The following is a 16,127-nucleotide window of genomic DNA, read 5'->3' as shown; positions in this document are numbered from 1 at the left end:
AGGATGGAAAAGAAGGAAAAGAAAAAGAATCCCCACCAGCCGTTTCTCATAATGTTGATACTTCCTAGCTCACCCCTGACCTGTTCACTTGGGAAGACAGCGTCTAGATCACCAGGGTGGCTTTCCAGGATGGTTTCTCTATCCTTCCACACAGGCGGGGCGAATACACACCGTAGAGGAATCCAGCAGGACCAGGCTACTAGGGCTAGGAGGTTGGTGATTGGGGGGTAGAGGATTGTTGTCTTGAGGTTAATTTGGGAGTCTAGTGAGAGAATGGAGTAGGCTGTGCCGACTAGGAGGAGGATGAGACTGGTCAGATGGAGGGTGATGACGGGTGGGATATTGTGGAGATAGTGTTGGGTGGGCCGGTTCCAAGTGTTGTAGAGGGAGCCTGTTATGGATGATTTGGTTCTGTTTCTGCTTTCAAGTTTGTTTCTGCGTGTGAGTTCTGAGAAGAGGACGTGTATAGAGGAGACGAGGTTTCCTGTGGAGTCCATCAGCACATTGCATCAACTTGATGTATAAAGAGAAGAGAAAGAAGATAGACATACCCCCGCCAACCAAATACCCTCAAAATGCGCAAATACGCCTACTCGAAACCCTGCCCCAGCAACTCTCATTCCCTCCAGCAACCACATCAGGGCTAACACCCAGCACGCTAGAACCGTCTGCATTCGGAGTACTACCCCCGGGACTAAGGCCTTACCCGAGCACACTGCCAGCGGCACGCCCAGCAGGGCAACGACACGGTAGAAGTGACTCCACAGATGACGAAAGCCCTGGAAGGCGATACGGGGGCGGAGACTATCCGGGAGGTTATTGCGGGGTCCATCTCGCAAGGCGAGTAGGCCTGCAGCCAGACCCGACGCCCAGCGGGATTGTTGGAAGGAGTAGCCTTTGAGAGAAGGCGGGGCGAGTCCGTACTGGATGACTTCCGGGAGGACAAGCACGTGGTAGTCTGCGTTGTGGAAGGCACAGGAGAGCATGATGTCTTCTGTGGAGGTGAGGTTCGAGAAGCCGTTTATGGTGGTGAGTGCAGACCGGCGGACGACGAATCCTGACCCCGTGGCCATTGCTAGGCCGTAGGCGTTGAGACTGGGGGTGAGGAGCTGGACGTACCAGGTGAAGCTTTGGTGGAGGGGGTCGGCTGGGGGAATGTTGTAGTAGTGCTGGGGGGAGCCGACGAGGGCGACGCGCGGGTTGGCGAGGAGGTGGGGGAGGGTGGCGCGGAGGAAGTCCGGGTGGGCGAGTGTGTCTGCGTCGAGGACGGCGATGAAGGGGGCGGGGTTGGGGAGGGTGGAGAGGGCGTGGTTGAGGTTACCAGCTTTGTCGAAGTCGGTCGTGTTTGTCTTTGGGCCGCGCGTGTGGTAGTGGATGTTGCGATGGCGGGGGAGGTTGAGGGCGGCTATGGCGGTGCGGAGGACGGGCGAGTTGGTGTCGTCTAGCAGGACGATGCGGGCGTGGGAGGAGGGATAGTGGATGGCGCGGGCGGTGCGGACGGTGTCGAGGATGATGTCGTCGGCTTCACCGCAGCAGGGGATGAGGATGTCGATGGTGGGGAGGTCAGCCTGGTTCGCACTGGTGACGTTGAGACGGAGCTTCTTGGGGGATGGGATCGGGGGGCGATGGACGGCGCGGGCATAGAGCCAGCCGGGGTCTTGAAGGGATTCCGCTGTTAACCATATTAGTATGATATATAGACAGATGGAGGTGTAGATATGAATATGAAGCCATAGAGAGAAAGAAAGAGATACCTAAAAAAACACACTCCAGCCCCCAAACCAACCACATCCAACCATTCGTCTCAGCAAGCAGCAGACAGAGCAGACGGGTGAAGAGATAGACCGCCGCTATGGAGAGGGCTGCTTTGAGAGTCAGACCTGCGTTGTTCTGGGCGAAGCGGGTGAGAAGAGGATGGGGGGTTCTTTTGGGGAGTCCATCTATTTTGCAGGTCGTGATGGAAGACATGTTGATGGGAGTGTGTTGGTGGATAGGTTTGTAGATAGGTTTGTAGATAGCCTGTGTGGACAGTTCTATGTAGACAGTGTTGATGCAGTGCTGGGAGTGTAGATATCGTTGTTGGATAGAAAGGTCGTTTGGATAGAAGATATGGAGATAGGAAGAGGCAGATGTGAACAAGAGGTAGAGAGTTGGGGAAGGAAGAGATAGAGAGAAGAAACAAGAGAACCAAACCTCAGTTGAGAACCATTTGCCATTCATATCTCATTCTATTCACTCATCTACATACAAACAAGGACGTCCGGGCTCACAGTTGACATTCACTGATTGTCCATGCCTCACAGTGCCTGCAGATACACCACTGGACCAGACTAGGCTGACAGTATCATACTATACTGACAGCACTAACAGATCAAGTGAGTAACATATCTTAATAACTGCATTAGACAAAGCTGAGTGAGGGAAGTCAAGACAGGAAGACATGGATACGGCAAGTAGATCTAGACTCATAGCTTGATATTGACTAGTTGTTTACTTCTCATGGTATCTGTGGACACCATAGCTAGATAGCACTGATAGTACTACACTATACTGCGCACACTGCATAGCAGTGACAGATCAGCAAGTGTATATCAATCACTCTTGAGCCTAGTTCACTGTCACAACAAGGCAAGGATAAAGAGCCAGGGCACCGTCTATCACGTGACATACAGATCATGAGGATGGATTCAGCAGTACTAACCACAGCTAACCACAGCTAACCAACAAAAAGACAAGCAAGTAATGATAAGAAACAAGCAAGAAGAATAAATAATAAAACGCTCTATCAAACAACCAACAAGATATACAACTAATTTCCCCCCCTCGCCAACCGCTCCTCCACCCGCTCCTTATGCTGCCGATTCCGCAAATGCACCTCAAAGTTATCCACCGTCGTCGCCGGCCCGGGCGTGTACAGTTTGCCCGGACAGTCGTGGCAGCGGATGCGCGGCAGGTACTGGTATTTGAGCTTGTGGCCGGATGGGTTGTTGGCGTTGGCTACGGGGAGCATGGTCTCGGTGTCGACTGCGGTGTAGCGCATGACGCCTTCGAAGGAGTCATTGGGGTAGGATCGTTTCAGTTTCGCCAGTCCGGCGGCGAGCCAGTTTGGGGGTGGGGGCTATCCATTGTTAGATTGGCACTTCATATAGAATTCACAACCGAGAAGAAGGAAAATGACTCACCCCTGGCACCCCCGGCTGAGGTGGCTGCGTCGCGTCAATCGCCCCGATCTGATGCGCCGGGATCGGCCGTTGCTGGAGCTGTCCCTCCAGATGCGGCGTGGCCACCGCTGCTGATACCCCCTGAGACGGAGTCGGCGGCAGCGGCGTGCTCTGCTGGGACGGCGGCGCAGCGGTAGTGGTCGGCGCGGCGGGCTGCGTCAAAAGCTGCCGAAATCGTTCCCGGGGCACCCTAAGCGTCACTACCAGTCGGTCTGGCTCGTCCACGCTCTCCTCCCGGATCGTCTGTCGGCGGGACGACGCCCGGCTCTCGTGGTGCGGCTCGGGCGTGGCCGACTGGTGGAGATTGGCGCGCAAGGCGGCATGCGCGGCGGTGGCCGCTCCCCGCATCCCGCGCGTGCGCGCTGTGCCCTGCGCCAGGTTGGGCCCGATGGCCGGCGACCCCACCATCGACGATTCGTCGCTGTCCGACTCGTCCGACTCGTCGGCGCCGTCCCGCAGCCCGACCGCGGCGCGCCGCGACCGGCTCGACCCCAGCCGCTTGAACACGTTGCTCTCGTCCATCGACGCCACCGTGTTGGGGATCACCGTCGACACCAACATCGTCCGGATCGTCCGCTGTCGGTCCTTGAGGTCCGGCAGCGCCGGCCCCCCACGCCGGTTGACCGACCGCTTCTGTCGCCGCTGGTCGCGCGAGATGGACACCTCGGTGCGTTCGAGTTCCGCCTCGTTCAGCTCGTACAGGTACGGCGTGAACTCCTTGGCCGCCTGGAAGGGCCGGAAGGACGAGAGCAGTGGCGTCGGCAGGAAGGCCGTCTTGAGGTCCGGGTCGTCGATCGGGCGGCCGTCGAACGGGTGCGACAGGATGTAGAGAGACTTGGTGAAGAGCTGCGACTGCTCGCGGATCGAGTGGGCGATGGCCGTGGTGAACTCGCCCGACAGCGACAGGTCCTCGGTCATGCGCGCGGCGAAATCCTCGGGCGAGTTGTGCAGGTCGTTGATGTCCCACTCGAACTGGTCGATCAGCGTGTGCTGGCCGATGGTGATATTCAGCTTGACCAGGATGCGCATCTCGTCGTTCTTGTACGCGCTGTAGGGGAGGTGCGGGTCGAGCGGTTCCTCCTCCATGTGCATCTGCGGGTAGTAGTCGCAGAGTTGCTCCTGGATCTGCTGCGTGATCATGCGCACCAGCGGGCCCGACGCCTCGAGGGCCAGGCCCAGGTCCTCCACGAGCTTCTCCGCGAACAGATCCGGCGGGACGACGCGGTCGTGCAGGTTCCACGTGAACGTGTCCCGGATCTTGATCTTCTCCCAATCGATGTCGAGCCGGACAGGCACCAGGTCCTCGATCTGCTCGTTCTGCGTCTTGAGGTCTTTGCGCGGCACCCGCAGCTCGCGGGTCCGCCGGCTCCCCGGCCGCCGCCGGTTGGACGGGTACAGGAGCTGAGGGTGTGGGTTTCGCAAATCGGTGCGGGGGTTTCCGATCCCTTGGTAGCCGATGCCATACAAGGCGGCGGGGTTCAGGTGGTGGTCCCGTCGGACGGACAGCAGGTAGTCTCGCTCGGCGCGCTTCTCCTGCACGAGCGTCTGGCTCGGGTTGTGCCAGGCGGTCAGCGCCGAGTGGCGGAATTCCCGGTTGACGTAGTCCTCCAGCAGGATCTTCTCCGCCGGAGTCTCGCGCACGCGCACGGGCAAGGACCGGGCGGACCCGTCGTGTGACCGCTTCTTGGAGACGCCGTTGCCGGAATCCGAATGGCCGTTCGACGCGTCCTCGTTCAGCGGCACCCCGGAGGCAGCCAGCGTGGCTTTGGCCTGCTGTTTCCCCTCGACGATCGCGTCGCCATTAGTGCCTTGATCCGGCAAGGCCGCGGGCGCGCCCGAGCCATTAGAATTCTCGTGGAGATCGGTCGGCGGCGGGCGCGTATGCGAAAGGTCGGGGGACGGCATGATGGGTGGGCGGGGGGTATGGGTTCAGGCGATTCGAGTTCCCCAGGATAGACCTTGCACAGGAATACCCAAATAACGATGGTCAGCGAGAAAGGAAAGCGATCAGGATCGCATCCTTATCGGGGGATCTGGAGCGGAGTTCTGGTTAGCCAGACTTGAACCGTGCAACCCCGACGCGCCGGCGCACGAGGCGCGACCAGCGTCGGGGAGGCAAACAGCGACACCTCTCGACATCTCGATCATTTGCGCCAGCCCGGTAGGAAGAGACAGAAGAAAGACCCAGGGGAACAGAAATTGACGATGGATGAAAGTGTCGACAGGGAGTAGAACGTACCACCACGCCTATGGGGGAGGCCAGGAAGGCCAGGTGAGTAAAGCACAGGGGAGAAAAGGAGAGGCAATGACAAGCGAATGGAAAAGCAGGCGACGAAGAAACAATCCGGATCAAAAAAAGAAATCCACAATTAAAAATACAGTCGAATGAGAGGGGACAGAATGATCATGATAATGAATCCCAAGGATGGAGAGAGAGAAGCGGTAGTGTTGGTACCTGAGGTTCTGGATGGTCTGGGTCTGTCTTTTTCTCGGTATCTTTCTTACCTGGTTTTTTTCCTTTGCGAGGGGGCAAAAGACGTAACGACAGCACGTCGAAGGCGAATCAACCGTCGTCCCAGTGGATTATAGTTGGACTGTGAAATGACGGTGATTAGTCGGATTCCAGAGTAGAGTTGGATAGATTGCTTGATATGGATGATAACTGATATGGTCTGGAGAGAGAAAAGAGGAGAGGAGAGGAGAGGAAAGACAGAGAGAAAGACAGAGAGAGAGAGTCATTGTTACAAGTGTGGTCGTGCCCGCAAAGGAAAACAGGCCAGAGGGTTCAAGGCCACCCGCAGCACCATTCAAGAGTCCTCGACTCGAGCAATTATTTGATCTCTTTTGGATCATCCTGAGGCTATCGCGATACTTCTGGACTTGTTGAACTTCTGGTGGACGTGCTGGATTACCACTTAGAGTGTGACGTTTCGTCTGGTATTACGCTGCTGGTTTTGATACCGTATTTGCCCCATACCATGAACTATGCCTAATCCAGTGACACACGTGATACGGTTTATACTCGATATGGTAAGGCCCATACCACTAGTCGATTGGCGTCACCGGTGGATACGAGACTTGTAACATCTTCCATACAATATCTCTCCATCGTCCAGCATAGCTATATCATCCACTGTCAACCAGCTACAGTTTCAGCTGAACATCCACCACCACAGGCCGATGATCTGATATCAACACCCCATCGTCAAACCCATTCGCCAACACCGCATACCCTTCCACCGTCCACCCTCGCCCCAGAAACACATAGTCCAACACCGCCGGTTCTTCCACCTCACTTCCAAACCCCGTCCAAGTAATCCGATTCCCATGGTGCTCCGCCACCGACACCATCTTGGCCGCATCCACCAGCTCCGATTCGCCTTTCTGACCCTCCGTCGTGAACGCCACGTACGCCTCCTGGTGCTCCTCGCTGTTCATGTCCCCAGCGACAAACACCCCACTGATACTCTCCGCGCATACGCCCCCTTCACCTCCACGGCATGTGCCCACCGTGCGGAGAATGAGCCGCGCGCCTTCAAGCCGCGCACGACTACCCTGATCGTCGAGATGCGTGTTCACGGCGAGGACATTCCGCCCCGAGGCGCGGTGATGCAGCACCGCAATCGTCGCCAGTCGGATCGAGTCCGCGTCCCATCCCTTAGACGGCACGCCCGGCGTCTCAGATAGCCAGATCGTCTTCGTGAACCGGGGCGTCCACTGCGACGCGCGATAGAAGATGGGCGAGTACTCGCCCGCTTGGTGGCCGTCGTCGCGGCCGACGCCGATGTAGCTCCATGGGTCGGAGGTGTTGGCGTTGATCCCCGCGACGATGTCCTCGAGTTGGTTGTGGAAGACTTCCTGGAGGCAGACGAGGGCGTCGGCGTGGCCGTGTGTGATATGGCGGAGTTGGTTGATTAGGGGCTGGGCGCGGTCTTTCCAGGGAAGTTCGCCTTTGAAGGGGGCGGGGGTGTAGTGTCGGATGTTGTAGGTGAGGATGCGGAGGGGGAGGTCTGGCATTTTGGCTTATTGTGGTGATTCGTGTAAAAGTAGAAGTAGAAGTAGACAGGTAAGTAGGTAAGTACCCCGTAGGCAATTAGTCAATTAGACAAGTAGCCAGTTGTAGTCGTCGTCAACTCATATAACAACATACTTCGTTAGACGGACGGCGGGGTTGAAGGAATGCGGAGAAGATGTCTGTCTACAATCATGATTGGATGATGAACACTACTGTTGCATTGATATACATGGTTGACTTCTTGTTAGAATGGTTACCTGGTTAACTTGGTTTATCTGGTTCTATAACACGTTGGTGGTTCTATATCGTCTTTGACTACCATTATATATTCCGCTATACTACCCGCCGTGGGTAAAAATACATCTTAGTGGTCAGCCACGCAACACCAAGATATATGCAATGAAAGATATTCATATCTCTAGCTCTCTCTCGGTCATACCTCAGTCAGCACGACTACTATACCCCGACTTGCTAGCCTAGAGGGGTTTCAAGGGCTTTAATCCATGTCGAGATTGACGGCCTAGCAGGATCACGTTTCATACGTGGCAAAGGAAGAATGGTCATGCTGAACTAGCCTGTATCGGGAGGTATTCAGTATCTTGATGAGTTTGTCAAAAGGGTCTGAATGAAGTTATAAACTGGGTGTGCTTAGAGCACTGCGACTATATACCTGGTGTACTACGTATACTGATACTTCCAAATATATACACCTTGTTTAATTATTGTATTCTACTTACTACTTTTCACATCCCGTTAGCTATGTTTCATATCTATCTGACTATATCTAACAAAGCCATCATCCAGGCGATCAACAGAAATGACTGGCATGCTGATGATAGTGTGATGTCATACACTATATCCACTCTGTCCCCCAGTTATGCCTTCGGTTATGCTCTCTCAGTGTACTTGCCTGTACTTATAAGTTGACAGCTGGAGCTGTACTGAAGCAAAAAGAGAAGAAGAATCAGGATCGAGATGAGCATTTCCTACCATGTTTACTACGATAATGGATGTAAGATCATGGGTAATTATCGTAATCTATGTAATTTATTGTCACAATCGGTAACAGCCTCCAAGCCCTACCTCCGTCCGACACAAATGATGTCCAATTCACAGCCAAACCTTGACCCCACCCGACAAAAATACCCCACCACCGCGGTAATACGCCGTATGGATGATTCCCATTAATCATACAATCCAGCCTTCCCCTCTCTGTCGCTTCTTCTCTCTCTTCTCTCCTCTTCACCTCAATCCCAATTCTAAAAAGCTTCTAAGTCACCGTTCGGTTTGTAGCTTTTTCCTCGCTCTCTCGCGAGGTTATATCCTTTATTCACCATGGCTGAGACCACCCAGGCTCAACCTCAAACCCAGGAGGTTGGTAAGTAATAGTTACATCACTGTTCTTTTCCCCGTCAATTTGAAAATGCTTGCCCGCTGTTTTGTGGGTTTCCTGCCCGCTTGCTCGGCCGGCGTCATCGCTCCGGTGCCTTGGAGCTACCTGGAGAGCTCCGGTTTGGAACGAGGAAAATGAAAGAAAAAATACAAAACAAATGAGAGAGACAGAAAAAAAGAAAGAAAAAAGTCAAAGCAGTGAAGAAGCTTTAGATCACTTGATTTAGTGTTTCGCAACTGACCTTCCCACCTATAGACTACACCCTCAACAACCCCGATACCTTGACCAAGTACAAGACTGCCGCTACCATCTCGCACAAGGTTCTCGAGGCCGTTGGATGTACGTATCCTCCGTCGATGGTCCGAGTCTTCCATTTCTAACCTCCATTCTAGCATGGTGTGTGGAAGGTGCCAAGATCCTGGAGCTCTGCCAGAAGGGTGATAAGCTGCTCGACGAGGAGCTCGCCAAGGTCTACAAGGGCAAGAAGATCCAAAAGGGTGCGTCAGCTATCTTCTCTCAAAGACGGAAAAATCCTCGGTGTTAACATGACGGTTTAAGGCATCGCTCACCCCACCACCGTCTCCCCCGACTCCTACGTGACCCCGTACACTCCCCTGGTCTCGGAAGCCGAGGAGGCTGAGGTCACCCTCAAGGCCGGCGAGGTCGCCAAGATCCAGCTCGGTGCCCAGATCGATGGCTTCGGTACCATCGTTTGCGACATGGTCATTGTCGCCGACAAGAACGCCTCCGACGAGGTGACCGGCCGCACCGCCGACCTGATCCACGCCACCTACTACGCCAACGAGCTTCTGCTCCGATTGATGGTCCCCGCCGGCCTCCTGGCCAGCGGCACCGACGAGGAGAAGCAGAAGGCCGCCGCCAAGAAGGCCCCCTCCCAGGCGTACATGTCCTCCCTGATCGAGAAGATCGCCAAGATCTACGGCTGCAACGTCGTCGAGAACACCACCACCTGGCAGTTCGAGCGCAACGAGATTGAGGCCGAGAAGAAGATCATCCTCTCCCCCAACGCCGGCGTGCGCGGCGACGGTATCCCCGACGTCGGTGAGGTCTGGGGTGTCGAGATGGGCCTGTCCCTGGGCTCCGGCAAGGTCAAGAACCTGCCCCTCCGCGCCACCCTGCACCGCCGTACCACCACCACCTACGGCCTGAAGCGTCCCAGCTCGCGACAGACCCTGTCCGAGGTCGTCAAGAAGTTCGGCCACTTCCCCTTCAGCTTGCGCCAGCTGGATGACGAGAAGGCCGCCAAGGTCGGCGTTCTCGAGTGCGTCCGTGGCGGTGTCCTGCGCCAGTACGAGCCCGCCGGTGAGGCCGACAACTCCCCGGTCTCCCGTTTGCTCACCACCGTTGGTACGTACCTCATTGCAACTGTCCCCTTTGTAATCGTGGCCATCCGTATACTAATAATCTCCCAGCCATCACCAAGAACGGTATCACCAAGCTCGCCGCCCCCGCCGACCCCGATCTCAGCAAGTTCAAGACGGACAAGAAGATTGAGGACGAGGAGATCCTCGAGATCCTCAACCGCCCGCTGAACAAGTCGACCGGCAACAAGAAGAACAAGAGCAAGAAGAAGAAGACCACCGGTGCCCAGGAGTAAATGTCCCATGGACTGAGCCACCTCGATCCGAGCCCGGATCGTCGGAAGGGATGTGCGCCATTCCTCCCAGTGCTTTTTCCCCGGGGAAAATCAAACTGTGGAGGGAAGCCGATGAATCCTGGTGTCTTCGACCTCCGGACCCAGGCAGAGAGCTAGCTTCTGAAGGATTCCTGGTGTGGGAGGAAATGAAGCTTACATATGAAACCCTTGTCTTTTTTCTACCACGCCATCCTGTAGGAGTGAGTGCCTTTACATAATTATGTCTGAAAGGGAAATATATCCTGTATGAAGTGGACATGAAAATCAAAGCAAAAAAATGAAGCTACATGAATATTGATTACGTATGTTTAGAATTGTCCTACGATATAGATTTGATATTGTCTTTTCTCTGTCCTTTTGTTCTTTGGATGTGGTTGATTGGAGGACTTGCAGGGTATATTATACAGAGTATAGCCTTGTCTATTGATCATTCACTGCTTGTTTTCATGTTCTCTCCATGGCTGTCATGTCTGTCTAACATATACATTCACTGCTGTCTTCACTGCCCCTGTCTTCATAGCTGTTCTCATGTCAGTCCTGCCTGTCTCATGCATGTACAACCACTGCCTCTCTTCATAGCTATCTACATGGCTATCCTGTCTGTCTCACGCGTGTATATTCACTACATTTATTCATGGCTGTCTTCACACCTCTTGCCATGCCTGTCCCACACATGTACAGTCACTACTTCTCTTCATGTCTATCTTCGTAGCTGTCGCCCTGGCTGTCCTGTATGTCTCATGCATGTATATTCATTACCTGTCTTCACTGCTGATTTCTTCATACCTATCCCCTCCCTGGTCAAGTGCAAGCACAGTATAGGACATCTCCGTGTGACAGTCTTGCTAATTCACTTGCTCTTGTCCCCTCCGAGTCATTGGAATAGTGCTTCTTGAAGCTACGTCTTGCCCAAGAACCCAAGCGGGTGGTTACTTATCCCAAGCCCTGTAGGCCTTTCCACCCCTTCCCTCTGAACGAGGGTATTCTTAGCAGTAAAAGTCTTCGTAGTCTTAAAGATCGAATCCTACGTAGTCAGTCTGTTTCCATCAGGCAATTGAGTCTGCAGGCTGTTAGGCAGAGAAGGGTCTGGTGGCTGAAAGAGTGAATGAGGGAGTAGGGAGGTCTACAGTGAATATCCCACCCAGGTAATCAATCCGATGAAGTAGAGAAATTCCAATTGTGTAACTTCTGATTCACCGTCGCCAGCCATATTGGTGGATGGTTGACGAGAACAAGTCCAGTGAATGAGAGCGAGAGAGTGGAATTGGGCCGGTCGATTCCTCCCAAGCTGCAGTATTTAATCCTCCTCTTTCCCTCCTTCTCTTCCTCCCCTTCTTCTCTTCTCTCCCAACCATCTCTTCCCTTTCCATTCTCACCTGGATTTTACTCTGTCAAAAGCTTCAAAATCATCAGATTTCCACCACGTTCGTTCGTTGCTACTTCCATTGTGGCTCGTTCCTTTCTGCTGCCTTCATTGCTTACACAGACTCGGATCGTCTTGGCCTTCTGGGCTTCACTCTTCTTTTCTCTCGATTAGACGCTTCGATCGCGTTGATTCCTTTCTCTGTCTCTGAAAGACGACTTCTTTTCTCAGCCTGGTGGCTTCTCTTTTGAGGACTTCTGAATAGCCTCTTCCACGCGAAGGTGCAGCTATCCCACACTGCCCCTCGTATCTTCACAGCCTCATTTGATACAAGATCAAGAGCTGTAATCAAGACTCTCTCTCTCTTTTTTCACGTCACTCACTTCTACTCCTCATTATTCATTTCCAAGGAGTATTTGAATATCTCCTACCTGCCGATACATCTCTCTTCCTTCCTGTCTCAAAGGGTCTTGCCTCTCTTGACCCCTTTCTCTACACATCTACTCATCTCTCTCTTATCACGACTCACCATCTTACATACTTCCATCTTGACTATCTTGTCACATATCTCTGAAGAGATCATTACCCATTGCCTTCTTCCCATCATCTCTTCCATCACTTCTTAAGAGTTTGACCCACGTTGGAAATCAACTCTTCATATCACATCATCTCTTCCATCATCTTCCTCATCACATCACGCGTCAAGCACCAAGTCAAAAGACTACTACGCGTTTCTCGTCATTAAAATCTTCTTCGATCTTCTACACTTAGCCACCTCACTCAGCGATCCACGTTGGAGATCGCTTCTTGAAACCCACCTCCGACCTCATATTTCTCTCTCCAAGCAACAGCACAAGTGCTGCTCACTACTCATCACAACACCTTTCATCTTGAGACCACAGAGTCCTTTTCTCTACTAAAAGTGAGTCTCTCGCTCTTGTCTTGCAGCTGCTCTTCCTTGTGCAACATCTCCTCCATCCACCTGCCAGACCCAGGCAGAAGTTGTACCTCGATATCTTCAGCGATGCACATGATCATCTTCCCACCGTGTTTTTGTTTATATATTTGTCGATCACTTCTTCTACATCCTGCTCCTTGGTCATACTCATCTGTGCTTTTGTACTTGTGACTGGTATCTTCCTGTCGGAGCTCAAGAGGACATGCTGACCAAGACAAAGAACACGGCTCGTTAAAGAACAAGATCATCCAGACAGCAAGCTCTACGAGGGTTTGTCTGCAAAATACAATTCTCCCAATCCAGAGGTGTTCTCATCGCCCTCTGAACCTTTGATTCATCTACGTTGCAGTCCTTCTGCCTCCATATCTTCGTCGCAACAACCCTCGAGGTGTACGACGAGATCATCAAGTAAGACTCCCCATCCTACAGAAAAAAATAGGACAAAAGAAAAAAGAAATAGAAATAGACACGACTATTTAGGAATCCTATATTCTAACGCGTTCTGGAGCTCAGGTGTGCAGGTCTCGTGGTTGTGGCAGTCTCCGCGGTCAACCCCCTAGGTGGTGTGTGATTGGGACCGTCGCCCTCGAAAACTCCCGTCTTTGCACCTCCGCAACCTCTCTTTCTCCCTTCATCCCGCAGACAGCGCGCGCGCTGGCCACGATTCTCACCAGCAACGCTGGGCGAACTCGTTGCCTCCTTTGAATTTTATTAACCAGTAAGTGTTGGTTTCTTATTACAATCCTCAAAACCACGTTCTTTGCCGTTTACCAAGCTGACCCGACCTGTCGCAGCTGTTGTAACTTTTTGAGCCCTGCTCTCGCAACAATGGCCCCGAACCTCCGTTCTTCTTCTCACGCCACCAATTCGCGCCCCTCTACCCCTTCTGGCGCCCCGGCGTCGAACACTGCTCCCGCTTTTACCGATTCCGCCAGACCTCGCAAACAGCGTCGTACCGATAGACGCAGTCGCGTGGCCACCGATCCGCCTCACGGTGATGCTTCGCAGGGACAGGCCGAGGCAGGCGCCGGCGACAGCTTGAGCGAATCTCATTTGACCGGAAGATCTGCCGAATGGACCGAGCCTCCCCTGAGAGAGCCTGTGCCCAGCTACGCCGACACCCCGTGGTCCGGAGTGTCCACCGACCTCAATCCTGTGCTGGCAACCATGCGTCCGCTGGGAGCCATGCCATCCGCCGCCGACTTGCGCAAAGTGGGACTAGTTCCGAAGGCCAACCCTCCCAGCGTTCCAGCTCAGCTCCAAGTGTTTACGCCCGACGGTCAGAATGACGGCACCCAGCCTCCATCCTCAACCCCCCTGTCTCTCGCGGAAGAACAGGCCCCCGAGCCCGAGCCCGAGGCTGAGCCCGAGCCCCAGCCTCTGAAGATCAGCACCCCGGACTATGTCGCTACGTTTACTACTCTGCCCGTGCCGACTTCTACCAACGTGGATGTGGAGAAGTTGAAGGAGGCCGTTGAAAATGCCCTCACCCTTGCCGCAGAAACTGGCAACCGCCCCGTCATGTGCGGCCTCATGCGTCTGTGGGAAAAGTGCAATGACGACCCGTTCTCTTTATCTATCTTGAATGCGATCTGCCAGGAAAACCCGAGCCCCCGGGAGAGATCGGCTTTTCAGACCGTGATGCGCAGCGCCTGGAGGGAGGTCCGCCTGGAGGAAGAGGCTGCAATTCTTGGCGAGGAAGCCCCTGCAGGTGCAGGAGTGACTACGGGCCGTCCTCGCTCGGCTAGTTCACTTTCATCTCTCTCCTCGGCCAAGTCCCTCGATGTTGAGACGTTCGCCCCCGGAATGGCGCCCGGGACGGGCAAGGCTCGCACTCGCGCTAAGGGCAAACAGGCCAAGGCGGCTACCGCGCAGAAAACCAAACAAGCCGACCCGCCAAGAACGCGCCAGTCAGCCTTCCCAACCAACGAGTCCGTCCTGGAAAGAAAGCGTGCCTTGGAAGAGGACCCAGAATTTTCCGAGGAGGCTTTGAACGCGAAGCGGACCCGCCTGCAGAAATCGCTTCCGAACATCGTGGCCACGTCAAGTGAGCTGCGCTCGTCACTGACTGCCAACCCCGCTTCGGACAGCTCACCCGCGGCTCCCACCCGGCCCTCACGCTCCAACACTGGCCCTGATGGCGCCGCGACCAATCGCAGAGACCGGTCAGAAAGCGTGGCGAGCAGCGACGCTCCCGACAATCGGCGCCTGTCGCCTACCATGCATGACGAGGATGGCGAACAAGAGGAGATTGACAATAGCGACATCTGCGGTGAATGCGGAACTCCCGGAGATCTCCTGTGCTGCGACGGGTGTGACCGCTCCTACCACCTCACCTGTCTGGACCCACCCCTGAATGAAGTCCCATCGGGGTCGTGGTATTGCTCCAAGTGTAGCGTGAGGCGGCCCGTGGGCACATTGCTATCCAATCTCGACAATCTCAAGCAGAAGGATTTTGCTTTACCCCTGGGTATTCGCGACCATTACACGGGCGTCCGTACCGGTGAACGTGGGAGGTACGAAGAGACCCTACCTTTGCCGAGACTCCAGCCTCGGACGGTCCGGGGGAGTCGCACTGGCGCGTACGATGACCCCGTTCTACTGCGAGAAAGGGACACCAAGGGGAACTTGATCTTTTGCCATGGGTGTGGGCGCACCACCGGCGGCACCAAACCCATCATCCAGTGCGATTACTGTCCTCTCGCCTTCCATCTCGACTGTCTCGACCCTCCTCTGTCCAATCCTCCCGTGCAAATCCGCAGTGAGCGTCCGCATCAAGCTTGGATGTGTCCGAACCACACCTACCACGATCTGTACTACCTCGTCAAGGACGAGGAGGGATACGACACCCAGAGGCGCATTCGCCGTCCCAAACGCCCCCGCTTGATCGACATTGACGTCCTCCTCGAGGACTCCGAAGCCGAGAAGATCGAAGACAACGAGGAGCAAGGTGTCATGTATCGGGTCTCCGAAAAGGGGGTAAAGCTTGACTTTGTCAAGCGGGTCAAAGAGTTAGTATCCTATTTTTCATTCATTCCCTACAATCCTTGCTGATCCCAAGCAGGGAAATCTTTGAGATAGAAGTTAAGAAGGCTGTTGCGCTTAGGTTTTTGGACTACGCCAAAAATGAGTTTAACAAACTCAACAAGGGCGCCAGGGAATTTTACGATTCCCAACAGTGCCCTGCTGCGGCGGAGGCAACAACGGCGGGGGCCCCCACCCGCACCACGGTGGAGCAGGAGGCCGCCGTCAACCTGATTGCCTTCGCCCGGCAGGGCACTGTTGAACCTCCCCTTGAGGAGGGCAAAATTGCCCTCCTCATCGACCAACTACGGGCACATGCGCCCGTAGATCTGCCTTCGGCAGATACAGAGGTTGCGTCCCTGGAGTCCCTCCAGGAGTTGATCGGGCAGCGCATCAAGTCGCTGCAAGAAGAAGCTGCCCGATCGGCTCCAGAGGGGGACTCTGGGGACGTTATGGAGGTGGATTAGTTTTTTTTTGTTTTTTTGTTTGTTTTTGT

At 54.4% G+C, this 16,127-nt stretch overlaps 5 protein-coding genes across 5 annotated transcripts; 2 read left to right on the top strand and 3 right to left on the bottom strand.

Annotated features, from left to right (window-relative positions):
- Positions 1 to 394: 394 nt before the first annotated feature.
- Positions 395 to 1,968, bottom strand: P168DRAFT_322703 (glycosyltransferase family 2 protein; the record flags this gene model as incomplete). Its single annotated transcript, XM_024840595.1, has 3 exons — positions 395 to 484; positions 552 to 1,672; positions 1,797 to 1,968. The coding sequence occupies 3 exons, from the start codon at positions 1,966 to 1,968 to the stop codon at positions 395 to 397; spliced, it is 1,383 nt and encodes a 460-aa protein (XP_024688540.1).
- Positions 1,969 to 2,809: 841 nt separating this feature from the next.
- On the bottom strand, positions 2,810 to 5,126 carry P168DRAFT_300371 (SWI/SNF chromatin-remodeling complex subunit SNF5; the record flags this gene model as incomplete). The annotated part of the gene is made up of 2 exons (XM_024838419.1): positions 2,810 to 3,118; positions 3,183 to 5,126. The coding sequence occupies 2 exons, from the start codon at positions 5,124 to 5,126 to the stop codon at positions 2,810 to 2,812; spliced, it is 2,253 nt and encodes a 750-aa protein (XP_024688539.1).
- A 1,211-nt stretch (positions 5,127 to 6,337) lies between these two features.
- P168DRAFT_293822 (endonuclease/exonuclease/phosphatase family protein) lies at positions 6,338 to 7,480 on the bottom strand (the record flags this gene model as incomplete). The annotated part of the gene is made up of 1 exon (XM_024837887.1): positions 6,338 to 7,480. A coding segment is annotated over exon 1 (812 nt), but the record flags the coding sequence as incomplete, so codon positions are not given.
- A 1,008-nt stretch (positions 7,481 to 8,488) lies between these two features.
- On the top strand, positions 8,489 to 10,579 carry P168DRAFT_276819 (curved DNA-binding protein (42 kDa protein)). Its single transcript, XM_024835585.1, has 5 exons — positions 8,489 to 8,614; positions 8,885 to 8,968; positions 9,022 to 9,126; positions 9,188 to 9,997; positions 10,063 to 10,579. Exons 1-5 carry the CDS (start codon positions 8,572 to 8,574, stop codon positions 10,245 to 10,247), a joined length of 1,227 nt encoding a protein of 408 aa, XP_024688537.1. The 5' UTR covers positions 8,489 to 8,571; the 3' UTR covers positions 10,248 to 10,579.
- A 2,856-nt stretch (positions 10,580 to 13,435) lies between these two features.
- Positions 13,436 to 16,098, top strand: P168DRAFT_276814 (putative PHD finger domain protein; the record flags this gene model as incomplete). Its single annotated transcript, XM_024835584.1, has 2 exons — positions 13,436 to 15,618; positions 15,669 to 16,098. The coding sequence occupies 2 exons, from the start codon at positions 13,436 to 13,438 to the stop codon at positions 16,096 to 16,098; spliced, it is 2,613 nt and encodes an 870-aa protein (XP_024688536.1).
- Between the last annotated feature and the right edge of the window lie 29 nt (positions 16,099 to 16,127).

Source organism: Aspergillus campestris (assembly GCF_002847485.1).
Source record: "Aspergillus campestris IBT 28561 chromosome Unknown P168scaffold_17, whole genome shotgun sequence".
In the NCBI taxonomy this organism is placed as follows: domain Eukaryota; kingdom Fungi; phylum Ascomycota; class Eurotiomycetes; order Eurotiales; family Aspergillaceae; genus Aspergillus; species Aspergillus campestris.
Note: the sequence above shows the minus strand (reverse complement) of the source record. Positions and strands in the feature narration are given on the sequence as shown.

Excerpts from the sequence above, each read along its gene's own strand:
- P168DRAFT_276819 (XM_024835585.1), top strand. The coding sequence starts at position 8,572 with ATGGCTGAGACCACCCAGGCTCAACCTCAAACCCAGGAGGTTG. Across the intron at positions 8,969-9,021 it reads GGTTCTCGAGGCCGTTGGAT|CATGGTGTGTGGAAGGTGCC; the intron begins GTACGTATCCTC and ends CCTCCATTCTAG. Across the intron at positions 9,127-9,187 it reads GGGCAAGAAGATCCAAAAGG|GCATCGCTCACCCCACCACC; the intron begins GTGCGTCAGCTA and ends TGACGGTTTAAG.